The 18367-nt window shown below is 38.6% G+C and overlaps 1 protein-coding gene across 1 annotated transcript in view; it reads right to left on the reverse strand.

Moving 5' to 3' along the window:
- Positions 1-16298, reverse strand: part of LOC145227619 (uncharacterized) — a 32941-nt gene extending 16643 nt beyond the window's left edge. The window contains exons 1-30 of the mRNA XM_080092492.1: positions 16055-16298; positions 15074-15218; positions 14601-14734; positions 11312-11362; positions 10599-10729; positions 9822-9909; positions 9356-9582; positions 8910-9024; positions 7910-8083; positions 7640-7799; positions 7110-7295; positions 6736-6880; positions 6354-6549; positions 6080-6245; positions 5481-5587; positions 5222-5371; positions 5038-5160; positions 4082-4398; positions 3672-3859; positions 3279-3432; positions 2996-3159; positions 2743-2907; positions 2455-2559; positions 1840-2399; positions 1588-1768; positions 1100-1289; positions 651-837; positions 397-486; positions 234-336; positions 57-172 (exon numbers count right to left, since the gene is read on the reverse strand). Of these exons, the coding sequence (XP_079948618.1) occupies positions 57-172; positions 234-336; positions 397-486; positions 651-837; positions 1100-1289; positions 1588-1768; positions 1840-2399; positions 2455-2559; positions 2743-2907; positions 2996-3159; positions 3279-3432; positions 3672-3859; positions 4082-4398; positions 5038-5160; positions 5222-5371; positions 5481-5587; positions 6080-6245; positions 6354-6549; positions 6736-6880; positions 7110-7295; positions 7640-7799; positions 7910-8083; positions 8910-9024; positions 9356-9582; positions 9822-9909; positions 10599-10729; positions 11312-11362; positions 14601-14734; positions 15074-15218; positions 16055-16247 (5011 nt within the window). The 5' untranslated portion in view covers positions 16248-16298. The remainder of the gene's footprint in view (positions 1-56; positions 173-233; positions 337-396; positions 487-650; positions 838-1099; positions 1290-1587; positions 1769-1839; positions 2400-2454; positions 2560-2742; positions 2908-2995; positions 3160-3278; positions 3433-3671; positions 3860-4081; positions 4399-5037; positions 5161-5221; positions 5372-5480; positions 5588-6079; positions 6246-6353; positions 6550-6735; positions 6881-7109; positions 7296-7639; positions 7800-7909; positions 8084-8909; positions 9025-9355; positions 9583-9821; positions 9910-10598; positions 10730-11311; positions 11363-14600; positions 14735-15073; positions 15219-16054) is intronic.
- Between the last annotated feature and the right edge of the window lie 2069 nt (positions 16299-18367).

Raw genomic sequence — 18367 nt, forward strand, 5'->3', positions numbered from 1 at the left:
AAAAAAATGATTAAAATTTTTTTTAAATAGATTTTTTCGCTTTATTTGAAAAATACCTGCAACTGTATATGCCGTCACGATAACCTTAGTGTTTTCTGGTACATTAATGTCAAAAGATCTGGCTTTTCGTTTCAAAATCTGCGTGGATGCAGTAGATTTTCCCACCTTGTACCTGTAAAAGTAATACCGTACATTGTTTTATAAATGTTAAACCAAAAAATACTTTTTTTTACCTTATTTCGTAGCCTGTTCTTTTTCCAACAGCATGGTTCCAGGCAACTTGGTACCATTCATCTGCTAAAAGTTTTATCGTTAACTCATTTGGCGGTAGAGGCCCTGCGATGAGAAGAGAAGGTTTAGGGAACTATAGGTCCATGTATACGGATCAAAAATTACTTGTGGTGAAGTGCACAGCGGCTGGAATACTACTTCTGTTCATGTGGTGAGAAATAATTTCAGCTCTGTATTGGGTTCCCGGTGAAAGTGCTGTTACATAAGAATTAATTTGTTAATTTTTGTTGTTGAATTAAGTCATTTATCACTAATAAAATAGTTAAAAAATAGATTTTTTATATTTTGGAGTCGAAACCGAATTTTTAAACAAAAAAGGTTTTGTAATGAATATTTAAACAGTACCCTGAAAGACTTACATGAAAGCATTGTGTTTTTTAACCTTGACGCCTTGACAATAGTACGATTATAAAGTAATTGTCCTGCACTATCGTATAGAAAAACGTGGTAATCGTATGCTGGAAGACGCTTCTTTTTCCAGACCAACCGTGCTTTCGTAGATGTCGTGTAGGAGACGGGACGCAACTTTGGCTTCTCTAGCTTTGTCTGCAAAACAGCACGTGAATATTTCTAGTCGTTTACTTTACTCTTTACTTTTGCAAAGAGTGCTAGCTGCAGTGGTTTAGGTTAAAATTTTAAGCATTCGTTGGATCAAAAACACCATGCAGAATGGCAGGGAAAAGAAATGCATTGGAACCGGTTGTTGTTTGATATCCTGTTCCGATATCTTATGTTTACAGTTGCAGAAACCAATTTTCAAAGCAATAGCGCTTTACGTTTTTAATTGCTAGAGGTATAAAAAACATACTTGGACTTTCGTCTCTCCAACAACCGCTTCAACCGGGTTGCGACCTTTCTTTATCACTTTTACAGTAAACTTGTACCAGGTTGCTGGCCGTAGTTTTGTCATTTTCAGCTTTCTTTTTTGACCAATCTTTTTTGTCCGTTGTAAATGTTCTGTATCGTTACTTCCGTATCTGAATTGAAGAACTTCATATCTGAAAGGTATGAGTACCCCTTTGGTTCAAGCAAAAGGATACTGTTGATCCATGGTTAAAAATAGACCAAAAACCACCGTGTGCAAGATGGTTTATTTTTTATGTATTTATTTATTTTTTCACAGAACGAAACTCGGTCAAAAAAGGGATCAGTATCGCCATTTTCAGCGTAACTACCACATCAGCATTCTTTACTATATTTATAAGAGAACCTTACGGTAAAACTAGGGGTGTTTGTGCTAAAATCCAAATTGATCAGGGAAAGTTCATAATCTTATTAAAATAATTTTTAGTGTACCTCACTTTGTTCCCCAGTGACTTTATGTCATCCCACGAAAGGGTCACTGATCTTTCAGAATCCTGATCTACTCTTATTTCTCCAGTGATTGGTTTGGTTTTGCTAACGACCACTTCTGGTGAAGAAGCGTGTAAAATCTCTTCAGGGCGAGACGCAAGAGTGTGAGTTACGTCTTCGCCTTCTAGTAAATATAAGAATAAACAAGGCTACCCAATATGCATAGATCTCAGCCAAACCCGAGTAGGTACTCACCTTGTTTTAAACGTGGAGCAATAACAACATCTAAATCGGATGAACCTCTTTGTTCAACATCGTCAATGTCATTGTTTGCAGTTAATGAAGGCAACGAATATTCAACGGTTGGGCTCAAAGGCGTCGATCTCAAATGCAATGAGTTCTCACTGTGCAAATCTTCTACATCCGACTGCTCTGCTGGGAACTGTTTTTTAGGCGTAACTGATTGTTTGCCATTTAATGTGTCAACGCCTTCTAGATCAAACCCGTCGTCTGGAAGAGAGCTGTCATTTTTTCTGTCTTCAGGTGTAAATTTAGGTAACTCGGTTGTTGTTATTGTGGAGGTGAAAACCTTTGACACGGAGATTCGAGGAAGCAGCAAACCTTTAGCTACTAATTCTCTTTGAAACGATTTCATGTTTTGAAAACCCTGAACTTGAACGTTGAAAATCGTCTGTTCGCCTTCACTGGTTTGGAATACGAGCTCATTAAAAGCGTTTGCATTGTCTCCCAATGCCTCTAGCATTACGTGATACTCCGCGTTTGGTTCTAGTCCGGTGACCATGACCCCAGTTGACCTGGATCACAGTTTTTTTAGAGCTTAAATAAAGTCGTCATTAGTTGTCAACTTACGATTGGTCAAGTTCTGTGGTAATGACGTCCATGCCGTTTTGTGTAAATCGTATTCTGTACAATCGAGGTGTATTATTTGGAGTAGTCCAACCGAACACTGCTGCACTGTGAAAAATGTGTAACTGAAACGTACGGATGTAAACTCAAACTAACCAGCGAATAATTATAACATGGCTACACGCAGCAGGCGGCCCTTTTTTCTTGCTTGACACATTCAACCATTTGCTACAGAAAAAAGCAAACATTACTACACCATGCCACATTTCCCAATGCCTATGAGATACATACTTTTCAGTTATGTTGTACAGTTGAAAGTTGGTGGGCAGCAAGTTTCTCTCGTTTCGAATACGTTCGGGCGGAGCTGCAGTGATTTCCCGTAAATTTTGTATCAGTAGGGGAACGACTTGGTATAATGTGTCAAAACTTTCCACCATGTAAAGTCGCTCTACTTCACTACCAAAAAAATTTAGTTGAAATCAACAAAAGCAATTAGCTTCAAAAAATTTAATTAAACTTTCGCCTGAGTATTTTTGAGGCCTACCTTGATCTTATAGGCTGGTATGGTGAAGTCATCTGCACGACGATTGGAATAACTCCTATTTCTTGCATAGTTGTCCTAGACGGCAGGACGTTGGTGTGATGTTGGTTTGTATTGATCAGAAGCATTACTCTTGGAACCCCGGATCTTCCCCAGCCAAAGGCATGCTGTTGACAAGACACAACTTAGATTATAGGAAAGGACAAACGAAAATCACTATTCGATACTAATAGGTCACTCTGCAGCTAATTAACAAGTATCAAAAGAAAACAATGCTTCAAGTTACTTGAAGGGACTTGAAAAATACTTGTTCTGTCAATCTTCCGGCTCCAAACCGCTTCTTGATAAACTTTAGTCTTTTGGTAAGAGTAGCTGCATTTCCACTATGGCTTAAGTTGAATAAACTTGTTGGTGGGTTTGAAAGAACCATCGCACCAATTCTGTTAATATGTGGAAAGCACATTGTAAAACGAAATCCTTTTTTCACTATGTTAATTTTGGAAATCTTGTTAATTTTTTCTTACTTTTTGTGAAGAAATATTTTAAGGCGTCAAATTATCATTATTAACATGTTAAATTAATTTAATTGTCTGCGGTAGAAATTATTTTAGCTTTCACGAAAAATATAGTGTACATGGGTACAAATTTATTATAATTTGTTTAATATTTTGAAACAAACCTCATTCTGTTTGGGCCAACGTCAAAACCATCAACAACAGTCGAAAGGAATGATCGCACAAATGTCAGTTCGGTTTCAGTTAATTCCGGTGATGTTTCAATCATCAACACCAAATCCAAGTGAAGAAGAGTACGAGGTGTTGTCACACGTGTTTCAACTGGATCGCTTATAAGACTGCCGAGCTGTGTCTAAATTTGTATCACAAACCACAGGAGCTTATGGAATTGTTACGGCACATTAAAAAAAGCTGCCGACAAGAAGCCTTTTTTTACTGTTCATCTTGAAACGGTCTTAAGATAACAAATTAAAAACTACTTTAATCGAAAGGCGAATTTTTTTTGTATAAATTAAACTGATGTGATCGTCAAAGGCTGAGATTAGGTGACACCCAGAATTTTGATTTGACTTACCCTTAATTTTATAAAATACGTCCGTCCTGGCGCAAGCTGCCTGAATTCAGCTGAAACAGTGTCCGGAGTAATGACGTTATTGACCACTATGTCATCCCTCGTCACGCCGTCGTAGGGCTTAAACGATCGAGTGACGTAATTGTTACGTTGCTCATCTTCGATTTCGACAAGGTATGTGAGATACATGTCTCCACTGTCCTCGTCAGCGTAATCGTAATAATACTCTTCAGAATGACGGACCTTGACACGTGACCACTCAACAGCCAATGAGGTTTCGCCAACGTCAAACACTGAAATTCGGTCAGGTGGAAGAAGCTCTGCAAAGCGTTGCCTCGTGTCAGTATATTTACTCACACTGGCCGTGAGTGTATTTTTATTTCCCAAATAGCTTTGAAAATCATACACTTTTCTCTTTTATGTCATACTCATTTTGATTTGAAGGAAGTTATACTTACTTTATAAACTTTATAAATTTTATACGTAGGCAGGTTTTTTTTAAGGTTTGGTTTGGGTGACTGCTAAGTAGTTTTAAGAGACCGCAAGTGTTTCATTTAAATACCAAAAAATAGCCATAAGTCCAAATTTTGGGAAACCGCTGGAGAAATTTCCGAACGGTCCCCCAAAACACCTTAAAAAAACACTGTACGTAGGGGTTGCAGATTTGATGAATTAAGGTCATTTGCTACAAGAAAAGATTCGTAACCACTGTATTGCTGTGAGGGACCACAAGCCCAACACGCTGCTTAAAAACTTATACCACTTGGATAAAGCGATGGAATGTTAGGTAACGCTAAAAAATAAATCGATTTTTCCAACCACAAATTAAAAATGCACAAAACAATATTTGTAAGAAAATAAAACACAATTTAAATCAAGAAATTACATTGAGGCTTGTTAAAACCATGCGTCTTGCGTGATACGAGCAAAAGCAACATATTTATAATCTCTTTTAATACTTGTATTAAATGTCGCCCTCGCTGGTTCGCTTTTTTTCTCATTTTCGTAAACCGCAAATACATCGACAATGTAGAAATTGCCTGGTAGAAGATGACTGACGTTCAGGGATGTGGCGTTGCCCGCTGGGTACAAGAAAAAAATATTAGAAAATTATGTTTGTCCTTTCCAATTTGGCAAACCAACCGACACTTGTGGAAGAAATTGGTTGTTCGGATGAATGCAGGGAAACTATAATCTGATAACCGGATGCACCAGTCGATGCTGAAACCCACGTGACCACAGCGGAAGCACTTTTTACCTCACGAACTCTTACGTTGCTGGGACCAGGAAGGGCTAAGAAAAGACATACACATTTATTATTCATGTTGATATTACTGGAAACAGACAACAAGTTAGTCCCGGTTAAACCGCTTATACGAGCATACAAACAGTTTTTCTTTACTTGTTTCCGAAAGTACGGTCACAGGTGGACTGTTTTTTCTGTAGCCGGTGGAATAGATTGATATATTGTATGAGGTGCCTGGATTTAAGTTGGTTACGTCCAGATACCTGCAAACAGATTATGCAAACTTGGTCACAACATGGTTTCTGATAAATTGTTGACTAGGCCTACCATATTTTCATCACCAAAAAGGAGGACACATTCCCGAGAAAGAATATTAACACTTACTTTTGTGTCCAAGAAAAAAAAGACACAAGATATTTGACGAATTTCAAACAGTCAATTATTATGGCCCAATTTGGATGAAGTTTAACTTACTATAAATTGTGAATTTCAATTAACAATGACCACAACTTGCGCTCCTTGGCCGGTTTTAAAGACGCAATTGTTATTTGAGTATTTAGTAAATACAGAAAATTTAAAAAGGAGGACATTGAGGCATTTTTTATCGTCCTCGGAGGACAATTTACTTTTCGTTAAAAAGGAGGACATGTCCTCCAAAAAGAGGACGTATGGTAGGCCTATTGTTGACGTAATACAGGACCACGAAAGTTCTGGAAAAAATTTACAAATTATGACTCTAAAAACAATGTCGCTACCTGTCATTCCTAGCCATAGAGATTTGCACAGTTTTGTTTTCGTTGTTGTACGTTATTTGATATCCTGTTACCGATTCTGGTTCTCGCTCTTCCCATTCCAGGGTCATTGTAACGTCTCCAGCGTGCGTCACTCTGACGTTGCTGGGGGGATTTAACGGAGGGTCAACTGCAAATGTTGACTAACGTTAAGGAAAGTTTGTCTGTTATCTATTATTTGCAGTTAATGAAATTCCCGTCGCGCCTTTATAATTTAGAGCTAAGCAGAGTGCCATACTTGTTCCGTATTCAGAAAGAATTTTTCTGCACATCGATCGAATAAGTGTTGGTTGAAGATCAATTAGCTCGTCGTATGACGCAACACGAAACGAGTGATTGGTCGACGGATCGGAAGCCATTGTAAAAAGTTCCGCTTCGTTGACTTGAGGCCCGACACCAACCGACATCATAATTGCTCCGTTTCCCTTGATTCCCTATGCAAAAGTGAAACAAAAATGTGGTCAGTTCGTATTAACATAAAAATGTTTGTCACGTGCAGGTTTTTTGCTTGTTTTTGTAATACGCAAACTTGCAAGAAGTTAAATTTTTCCCGTCAATTAATACGCACATGGAGCCCAACATTCCTGGAAAACGTAAAACTAACAAGGTAATCTGCTCACTGCTGCTTGGCGATTAATGTCATCGTCTGATTTTCCGTCCGTCACAACGAGAACCAACTTAAATGCATCCAACCTTGTGTATTCAAAACCGTAACCAAGAACGTAATCTAAAGCTGCACCAGTGTTTGTTCTTCCTCCGACATAACTGCAATAAAAAAATATACAAGATACTAAAGAATACGACGTAGCAAGCTTAAACCGCAAGTCCATACCTGTTAAATATAATGCGGTTAAAAATCACAAAAAAGGCGAATACGTACAATGGCGATTAAAAACGACTAAAAAACTGCAAAAAAAAGGTTGATCGTGTTTTACGAAAACTTAAAACCGCATAATTCTTGTGTTTTTTCTTGTTCGTGTTGTATTTTACTCACTTCAGATTTCCAATACGGTGGTTCAGCCCGTTTCTATGACTGTAAGTTGACAACGGAGCAAGGTATCTTGGTTTGCTTGCATACAGAATAATTCCCATTCGCGTTGTAGTGGTACCAATTAGAAAACCGTTGCTAAAAGAATAAAGAAAGCGCCGAAATTTCTCAAAGTTTTCCGCTCTCACGCTCCTGTGATGCAAAAATAGATGTATTTTGTTTAGAAAGCGCGTGAGCACGATGCGCGGTGTGGCGCATTACCGATTGTTGTAACATTCAATTTGCGTATGTCTACCAGAAATTAACTCGTTAACTTTTACATACATTAATTGGCATCCATACAAGAAGAAAAATGAACATACAGTTGCAGGCCTTTTAAAATATGGTCCGCCTATAAAAAGGCATCTAACAGCTGTGTAATTTTCGTTATTCGTAAGTTCATCTGAACTATTGGTCAATTGTTTTAACCATGTAAGCTTCTGACAGAACAATGACTGTATGTCAACTTTAACAGTGGGCGCAAAAATGTCACACACCAGGATTCGTCACCAAGCACCAACATGTCCAATTTGATTCCGGAACAAGCCATGTCATACGTCACATTAGCTGGGAGTGAACGTTGTGTCCCCCCAACCGCAAATATACGCATGACGTATTCGGACATACGAAGATCTTGCAACATCACTTCTTCAATTCCTAAAACAATATTTAACAATCTTCTGATTTGTTGAAATTTAATTATTGTCGTAACTCGTCATCATTTTATTTTTGGCAGCAAAACTTATTACAGTAACCCGTCATTTTACCGACTTCGGCTGGCACTTCTCTCCATTCTGTATCTGCTTCGCGCAGTAGCTTGTATTGTACGAGATAGGACCGCACAAGTTGGTCAGACCGTCTCCACCGAAGCACCATTGCGTTCTGTGCGATAACACCAATGGACAAACCACTTGGAGCTGATAGTGGAAGTTCATACATCGCTAAAATGGAACAGAAGTGAATTAGATAGTATTGATGAGAACAATACCTTTTCCCTTACATATTAGTTATAAGCTATATACCCATCTCCACCGAAGAGCCACGTTTTTCGCAGACCGAAAAGTGAAACAAACCGAAAAGTGATATGCGGATTGTAAATAACATTTTGGGCACTTTTGTTTATTTAAGTATGGATTGGTAGAACCATTAAGTAAAGGCATTGGACTCAAATTCCCAACTACCTTGTGGCCGATTTAAAATCATTTTTATATGAAATTACAAAGAACAGTACATTCCAAATGTAAAAATGAACTCTCAGGAATCTACTAAAAATTAAACATTCAAAAAAACTCCTCATTCAGATCCACATTAACTGGCAAATCGAGTAAATAAAGAACAAAATATGACGTCAAGATGGGTGGAAGCTAATAGGGTTAAATAAACTTGGATACGCCATTTAAAGTGTTAAAGTGTCGGTAAACGCAGTAACACAACTCCGCACTTGGCAAAAATATCCGCATTAAACCGAACGGTTCATGGCAGAGACGCACGGTGTCCAAATGCGCAAAGACAACATCGCATCACCGCAGCACTTAGCGGAGACCCCTCGCAGACGCCAAAGGTCAAGTATCCGAGCACCTGATGTTTTGCCTCAAAACATCTAAACAAAAGGTTCACCATTCTTGCTAGGCGCGTCATATGACGTTGGTCAAACGCTTGACCGCTTCCGCCTGGCTGAGGAGGGTCACGATAATGCCCTTTTTACCATAGGGTATTTTTCGACTATGTTAAAATGTGTTCGCTAAGATATATCTGAAGCATACGCACCACTAAGTTTTTCCAATATGGTCTTATGTAGTCGAGTCCAATACCCACAAAGTTCATCCAGGTTCCTCGGAAAGAAAATTCCGGAAGCATCGCCGGCAATTGCATGTAAATCCGCCTTTGAAAACAATAGATTGAACAGACGTATAGAGGTTTATATCTTTACAAAAAGGGTTGGGTCGAATCCATTTTTGTTCAAAGAGAGTATTCTAACATATAATGTACAGAAAACAGTATTTTTTTTTTAAAAAACAACCACAATTGTGAGCAGTAATTAACTACAAAATAATGCCACAAATTGTCTCTTTTCAATTCTGTGGCTGAAATGCACGCAGTCGACTGTTGATACACAAAGTTCAGCAAAAGCCGAATATTGCAACAAATAACGTGTTTGTAGTTTTAAGTAAAATGGCTCCTCAAAAAGTTAAGTACATGACTCATGTAAAAACCTGTCGGGCGTCGTGTATTCCCACCACCAACACGACTGTATTTGCACTTCGTTGTAGCTTTTGTGCTTCTTCTGCTACTTGATCACGTGATCTTGCGGTGACGAGGATGACCACACGAGGAACATTTCGTCTTGCCCCGTCTTCGGTGACAAGCAACCGCTTGCGTACATAACGCAACGATCTACCCACGTACGATGACCCACCACGTGGTGTGCTGGAGTCAATTGCTTAAAGATGCAGAAGTTTTAAGAAAAAAAGGTCAAAAATAAGTATGTCGTGAAGCAACAAATTAAATTCAGTAAAATCAACGCTTTTATCAAATAAACATATTTGTTAATGTTAGCACCAACTCGGCCTTCTATGAACAGAAATTCAAAGTCATCGAAAATGTTTCGTGAACAATCAAATGGCGTGTTTTGCTTACACAGCTTACATGACTTCAGAAACTATCAGAAATATAACAAACCTTGTATAACATCTGGTTTGGTAAGATGACGCCGTAGATTAAACTCAAGTTTTCTGTTGAAACTAGAATGGACAAGGGCCACACGCACCTGCAAAATTCATATCAGGAGCTTAACTTTTTTCGAGCATTTGTTCCAAATACGCAAAAACATTGTTTTAACAACGTAAATGTATAAACGGGCTCAATTTTTAGGCCAGAAACCGAATCTAAGTATTTTTTCTGGGCCCGGAAGCATAGATTATGATAGTATCAATTTATCAGACGCAAACCTACATCGAAGTTCGACGTAAGTCAAGATTGTATGCAACAAATCAATGCACGTCATATCTTCATGCACAGTGTTTTTTTAAGGTGTTTTGTTTCTCCAGCGGTTTTCCAAAATTCCCGTTTAAGCAAATATGGCTATTTTTTGGTATTTAAATGAAACACTTGCGGTCTCTTAAAACTACTTACCGGTCACCCAAACCAAACCTTAAAAAAAAACCTGTTCATGCACATGTGAAAAGTTTGAACTCAAGTTCTTATTAGCCTCGTTACAAACCCCAAATTACAAATCTGCAACAAAACAATTTACTAGAAAAAAGGTGCAGACGTTTGACTCAGTCAGTGGAATAGTTTTCAAGAGCGTGTATCAACAAAAAAGTTGAAAAGAAATCTTCACACAGCGTGTTTCCCGTTTCTGTTGTTTGCGGATGCCAAACCGAAGTCACCACAGGTCGCAGATGAAAGTGCGCATTTTACCGAACAAATTTCAACTCTCCGCGAAATGGAGCTTACTTTTCTGTAGCGGACGTCGAATTTGTCGGTCAGACGGCGCAGAAGGCACTTTATACGCTCGAAGTCCTGAACAGAAACCGCAGAGGACCCGTCAATGATGTATACAACATCGATTGGGCTGCTAATCAACTCTGTGAAATAAATCTGGATTGACCGTCGGAAAGTTTCGGCAATTTGAAATCACTCATATGGTAAAGATAAAAAAATTTAGTAAAATTTTATTTTTAGACAAGCCATTGAAGCCAACAAAAAGTATTTAACAAACAAAAGGAACAAACAGTAAATTAACACGCCAGGATTATTTTATACCAACTCGCTAGATTTGCAAAATAATGCAATCATGCACACAGCAGTGGCATCTGATGATACAAGGGTATATATGCCGATTATTATTAAACACGTCGCCTGCAAATTGAAGTAAAATCGACATTGAGTCTGTCAAAATAGTTTGGGTACCAAAGTGAAAAGCCCTTTTGCCATACAGATATAATGTATAGCAAGAGCGGTCTTTATGTTGCAAACTGCCCGAACCGCAAACCACTCACTATAAGCACGCGGCCTATACTCTGCGAGATTATGTGGCTGGCGGCGCGAGGTTGCAATCAACAAACAGCCAGCGAACTTGCGTGGCCTAAGGTTTTCACTTCTGGACTGTACGCAGGAAAGCAATATTCTTTTGGCCTTGCAACATGTTAAGGTTCAAAAACACTCACCTGGAACGTATGACGATGGAGCCTGTGATGTCACGTTAGCCAAAATTGATTCTGAGAATGAAAAACAAACGTTCAATTTTTTTTACTTTGCAAAAACAGTTCCCGTTAATTATGCTATCGAAGCACAACACAAATAGGGATTGTGCAGATGTAGCAAGATTAACTTTAGCTATGTAAAAAAACAGTAGATAAGACAAATTAAACCAATGAGTAAAAGTGTACAAAATATATATATTTTCATATACGATGAATCGTTTGGCTGTATTCCCGGTTTGAGTTGCGTAATAATCAGTAACCGAGCAACAGCACACCTCTATAGCCCACAGACATAAAAAAACTAGATGGACGAGTCGCATGTTTCGTTGACGTATAGAATCAAAACGCTAAACGTGGAGCATGTATGTGTTGTCGACGGCAAATTTAATCACCAATGAAGTAAAACCTCAAATTAAACAATGAATTCTGTCACCCGATGATAAGTTAAAAATTAAGGACAAAAACCTAACAGTTCCCACCATCATGCTCAAATATTTAAATGTAGTTTCGATAAACTTCAATTTCAATTGGCACATCCCAAAGACGGGTCTGTGCAAAGACCGTGTACACAGACAATTCCGGATATTACCTGGCGCAATTACTGGTGGTCTGGCCATGAACGTGTCTTCCAAGTCTCGCCAGGCAGCCCCAAATCGAGTCGAATTTGTGAGGCCGATTGAGCACAACATTCCGAACAAAAATAAAATAGGATTCAACAGGCAACTGCAAGGAGGACGCATCCCACCTTTTACCTGCTTGCAGCTGGCTCACTGAGTTAACAATTAAGGGAAATGCAGAACCTTTTTCTACATACCTGTGCTCTTTGCAGCAAATGTTAGGTAAGCACAATTCTGATTACAGAGGAATTAGGTTTACACGAGGAAATGACAATAGAAGTTTTAGCCCTGAGGTTACCGGACAAAAAGTCAAGCCTGTTTGAGTAAACTTTGATAATCTCTTTACAGCGCTCGCTATGTTTGGTGCTTGACCTTGACAGAAAAATTACCTGACTGTGACTGAAGCACAAAAACTTGAACCTGACGCGTTGCAGCATGTTCTGTATTTTCTGTTTAGGAGAATGGTTTCGTAAAGGTCGCAACACAAAACAAGCGTTTTAAACGTCTAAGCTAAATTTCGTGCGCCATCCCGGTCAAGCGTGGTTTGCCTAATGTGCTAATCCTGTTAGTCAACGGGTTCACACCCGGCGGTTGTAGTTGTACCATACCTCGCGCAAAGGACCGCTGTTTACTGTAAACTTTATTTCATATTAGGGCGAAAGGGTAAAAATTTCCCTTGACTGCACGTGGATTGATCTGACGACAGACACTACCTGTGAGAATGCCAGGCCCAAACTCCATTTTTCTCTAAAATATTTAACAATAAAACCCTTGTTGTTTTCATTGACACTTGCGGCGAGTACATTTGGCCATTTGACAATAACTGAGTTATTACCAAAACAGTGCTGACCAAAACGGCAATAGTGTGGCAACGACAACGGGTTGTCCTAAAGAAGTTAAGCGTGACGGAACCTTTGCTAGTCACCTTAACATTTTACATTTGTACTTCGGTTGTAAAGAAAGAATTGGACGCTGTTACGGTGCGGATAATTGCCGCACGTTCGGCTTTGCATTCTGGGCATTCCACAAATCGAGTTTCCTGAACTTGGCTCTTTCGACGGCGGGCCAAGTTTTTACGATCAAAACTGCCGCGCAGAGATAAACGACAAGTGCACAGGCGGACGCACTTAACAACCTGGGAGCGCCACGTTTGCCTATCACACTGCAGCAATCACGTCATGTTGCACGTGATTACTACTGTCACTGTTTTTCATTCAAATTATTTACTCGATTAACTCGGATGAGTAACAACGTAGTTCACTGGAGCAATTTATGCTTATCAGCAAATCTGCCCGAATCTCGTAATCTATCCGCTGGCATCCACAAACTATTTCAGTTTGGTCTGTGAGTATACATCACCCTGAAGGAAAAGTTAAACTAAAAAAGCTTGCTAGTGCGGTTGTCACACTAAAAAACAAAAGTCTGATGATGAATTGCTACAATCTTTGCCACAATCAGCCACTGTAGCTTATTCCAGACAAGCCCGTAAAACAAATTAGCGCTGATCTTTGTGTACAGTGTTGGTCAGGCTATCCCAGTCACTGCCTTATCAACGTGGATATCTTTGCCCGCTTTGCCTCACAGTCGGATGACTGGTCGTAAAAAAGCGCGCTTCTTTATTCTAATACAACGACCTAAAATTGTTGTAAATTACCTTGCAAATGTGGCTTTACGCCCAATTTTGAAAATTAAAAGTTGTGGTTGCGGCATGGTTTTGATAAGGCGCAATTAGCGGTCAAATACAATGCAAATTTGCTATTCGGAGTGCATTAAGGTTGACGTGAAGGTATTTGCCTTTTCATAAACCTTTGTTGTTGCAAGCACCAACAGCTTTGAGCGAACGCATTGTATGTGGCAATGTATATGCAATAAAGAATAAGCAATGTTTGAAAAATGGCAACTTTTAACCAGACTTTAACCAAAAGATCATTTTATTGCAGATGCCTAAACAATCGCTGTTATTAGCATCAAAATATTAAGTATATACAATCTCTTTGCAATTCTCTTGTAGTTTTGGTTGAAAGCTTAATTACGTTTTGATGTCTGTGTCTATAGCAGTGGTTCTTAACCGGTGGGAAATTTCCCACTAATTTAATGTTTTCAGAGGGAAATTATGTAAGTCAGGTAACCAAACTCGGGGCCCCGAGGGTCGAACCCGGCTTTGAATTAATCGTTGAAAGTTACTTTCCTAAAATTTTTCCGCAACAACATGTTAGATTAATTTTCTAGTTTTACAAGATGCATAAAAATGCAAGGCCGTTTGTTACATCACAGACATGTCTAAAAGTATCAATGACTTTGCTATTGTGCGCGAATAAAGGCCTTTCCTTTTGTTGATTGTGATGCAATAAATGACTATTGCAAACAGAGGAAACTCTTCAATATTCCAAAAACTTTTATCTCTCACAGAAGCACTATTTAAACTGAATAAGATTGCAGTATATACCTTTGGGGTTCCAGACCAAAAATTCATTTAAAGAATAATTTTTTTTGACGTAGGGCACAAAACATCATTATAAAAAGAACAGAGGGGGAAATTCAAAGTTGGTGATTGACTTTAGTGGGAAACCACACCAAATCGGTTAAGAACGACTGGTCTATAGTGTTTCTTAGGAAAGCTAGTGATAAAAAAGTACCTGGAACAAACCATCTGGAGATCATTTGGCTTTTGAACCGCCCTACTCTGCTTTCTACTGTGGCAGTGTATTTTATGCCTGGCTTGAGATTAGTAAGAACGAGATGATTGATGGATTCCGGAACGTCGAAAGTCCTAAAATGCTTTTAACGTTAATGCTCTGAAAGTTATACAGTTGTAGTGCAATCTCCGAATTTATTTTATGGAATTCCAAATCGGGACGCTCTTGATCCCAGTCAGTTTTAATGTTTTCTGCAACAAGCATCTTTGACCATTTGGCTTTTGACCAAGTGCAATTTGTGATACGTAACGGTGATTTGCAGGTTATGGCTTCACATATTTTTATTTTTACAAGCAATACATTTTATCTACCAACAAAAAAACGAACAGACTCGGCTCAGAATAATTTATGGATTAACGTTTCAAATTTGTGTTGAAAAAAAAAGCGCAAACTCCAAAAAGTAAAACCTTTACCGTTCTTTTGAATTCGCCTCCGAGGCGCACACTGTCAGGTGAAATCCATCAATCTGATAACCGGTAGTGGGCGCTGACCACTTGAGGATAACCGTCTGATTTCGCGGATACTGAACAGTGTAAAACAAGACAGGCGCCGGAATGCCTGCAAAATTGCGGTTAGCATTTTGATACAAAGCTACTGATCGTTGATGGACGGGCCATAACACAGTAGCGGGATGTCATGCGTAACTTTCTGTCTTAAAAAAGAATTTAATTCTTTTAGATGAACTCACATGACAAATTTTTCAAACACCGCCCACAAAAAATTATTGAAAAACTGCAAACCAAATGACATTATGAAACGATTTGATATATAAATGATCTGATTACGCACCCATTCAAATCGCCTTTGTTCAAAACCGAACCAAAGTTTTGTTTCAAAAATATTCGCTGCAAAACAGCACTTATAAAAGTTTGTTATTTAACCGACAAAACTTTTGCCTCTGAGGCTCGTAACATAGTTTCATTCGTATAGTCGTATGCGAGGAATTTTTCGGAGGAGCAATTAAATAGCAGAACGCCTTTCTAGGATATAATTTCGGGATTTCGAACCAGACGACTACGACTTTTGTTCGCGAAGGATGTTTCATAAGCCGCGTATCAGAGAAAAGCAACGTTTGTATTCAGTTCCTGAAATTCGAACGTGTTTTTATCTCACGTTTTCTTGTGCCATAAGAATTTCTAAGGGTTTACTTATACTGTCTATGGAAGTCGTTTGTTGCAATTTATAGTCGCCTTTATTTAGAAATATATATTGCGGTTTATTAACTTTGACTACTCATTAAATATTTCAAGACTACAACACAAAATTTACAGGCTTATTGTCCGGATAACAATCTATCCTATCACTTTTAGTCAGCAATCCATTTACAGATAAAGGAATTCAAACCAGTTGTAGAAAACAAAACCTACATAGGCATGTCACGAAAAAATGCACACCTGGAATATCTCTAATTGAACTCCACTGATCTTCAGCTTGTGGTATCGAAAGTGGGTTTAAACCTAATAATCCATCTGCTGCTATACTTCGATAATCCTTTTGTCGTTCATCCAAATGTAGAGGTGCTGGTTCTGCTTGTACCTCACAGCAAACGTAGACCAGCAGTGCACAAATAATTAAACATAAATCCATTACTGTTTACTTTCACATTACAATCAATATTATATATATCTTGATCTAGTTTTAAACACTTTAAAAATCAAGCTGTTAATTAAGCATGGGCTTTTTGCTGCTTGGCAGACATCAAATGTCAAGTAATCAAGTTGCAATAAACTGTCCATAAATATGGTTTACACTTACGAACACTCAAATGGTTAGGTAAAGTTTATGCATGGCAACCACAAAGCATGTTCTCCGCAAGTTCGTTCTGTTGCCGGCAACAAATTGCAACTTTACAAAAAAGCTCACTCGGTTAATGGTTCATCCGTGAAATCGAAAGTTAACAACAAAAAACTTTGTACATTTAAAAAAAATACAACCCGCATTTAATTGTTTCGCCCTACAGTGATTACACCATTTCGAAGATTGGCCTTTTTCAATTTTAAGGAGGTTTGGCAGACCGCAACTTCAAAGAAAGGTGATAAAATCATATCAGTTTCGCGGAAGTCGTGCGCGAGTAAAATTTTACAACAAAGATAAAAAATATATATTTTGTACAATTCAATCTGCACGGACCAAAATATTATTATAATACTGCCAACTACTTTCATTTAACAAATGCTTCTTGCTTTGTTCATTTCTTGGCGGTTTTTCTAATACCGCTGTTGTGTACTGCATGTAGCATTCACGTTCTATTATAGGTACATTTTACCAGCTGTACTAAACTATAATCCTTAAACTAAACATTTGCCGTTCGTGGCCTAAATGCGTTCATCGGTAAAAAGCGGTCTTTCAAAAAGCATTGGAGAAAATCATCGTTTGGCCAAAAGTTTAAACGCTCCACCAAACAGCTGTGGTCGGTTAAATAGGCGTGGAATTAACATCCAAAGGGCATCAACCTTGTAACTCTGCGCTAAGAAATTCTCAGCACTGTTGGCTACAGGCGCATCGATACGCGCGACACGTTGGAATGTTCTTGACACCACCGATGTGGCTTATCACAGGGGCAATGAGGAGGGTCTGTCCTGAACAGAACATGAATCTGCTTTCTAAACCATCAGTGTTGTCTGATCGCTGGCTTATACGGACAGACGGACTTTTGCGACTCACAAAACGCGTTTAAATGATTACAATTTCCAGTATTTGTGACATTCTATGCATTTGCAGATTTATTTATTTTTTAACAAAGCGGTTGATTATCATTTTTCCTAAATAGAGATGGTCTAGGAACTGGTATCAACTGACAGTAACTAGCTGACTCAGAACTCTAATATATATCCTGACCCGATATACAGAGAACTTTAATAAGTACTAAAATGTGTCTTATTAGCGCTATTTATCCACCCGTCGCCGGATCTTGTAAATGTCATTTCCGACGGTAAACTTACTCTTAACAGTATATGTTGTTTATGATTGCTGCCCAAATGCTCACAAATTTTCAACCATCCAGTTCCAGACAAAATGTCGAAAAACAAACGAGTAACAGCAAGTTCCCGTGCCGTGGTATCTTATCAAATTAAAAATCCAGATTTCGCAACTCGTTGGAGCGATCATTTGTGCAAGAAGAAAGATAGCGACTCTTAACGCATGCAGAGTATGAGCTTTACTTGTACCATTTTGCGCACCTTTTGATTTAACAAGTGATGGCGTTTAACCACCAACAGAGCGTTGACTGTAAACAGGTGTAATGGGGCATGAATTTCCCACAGCAATGGTGCACAACAACGACTATCAATGATTGATTATGCAAACGATTTTTCACTTGCAAGCGATTACCATCCACTTACCACGACAGAGAAAAATGAGAGGACAAAAAAGAATGTCCGCAATGTATCGGAATGGTGCTCAAAAATCTGTTTGGGTAATTTCGGTCGCCATTATTTACTATAGTCAATAGTCATTCATGACCGGAACTCAATGGGTGCTTAGCCTTTGATCACGAGCCCGTACAAACACAATTATATAACTGTCCTGTCTGGGATTCAACACTGCTATCTGCCGTAACCAATTTTTTGATCGAGATTTTGCGCCAACATCACGTCACTACATTCACAAAAGGGAACGGAAATCTTCATGAGGAAACCACAACTACAAGGTCACGCGTTTGCGATACATTTTTGTTGAATTCCCATGACAAACACAATAGATTAATG

This window comes from Phallusia mammillata, chromosome 5 (genome assembly GCF_965637545.1).
Source record: "Phallusia mammillata chromosome 5, kaPhaMamm4.hap1.1, whole genome shotgun sequence".
Classification (NCBI taxonomy): domain Eukaryota; kingdom Metazoa; phylum Chordata; class Ascidiacea; order Phlebobranchia; family Ascidiidae; genus Phallusia; species Phallusia mammillata.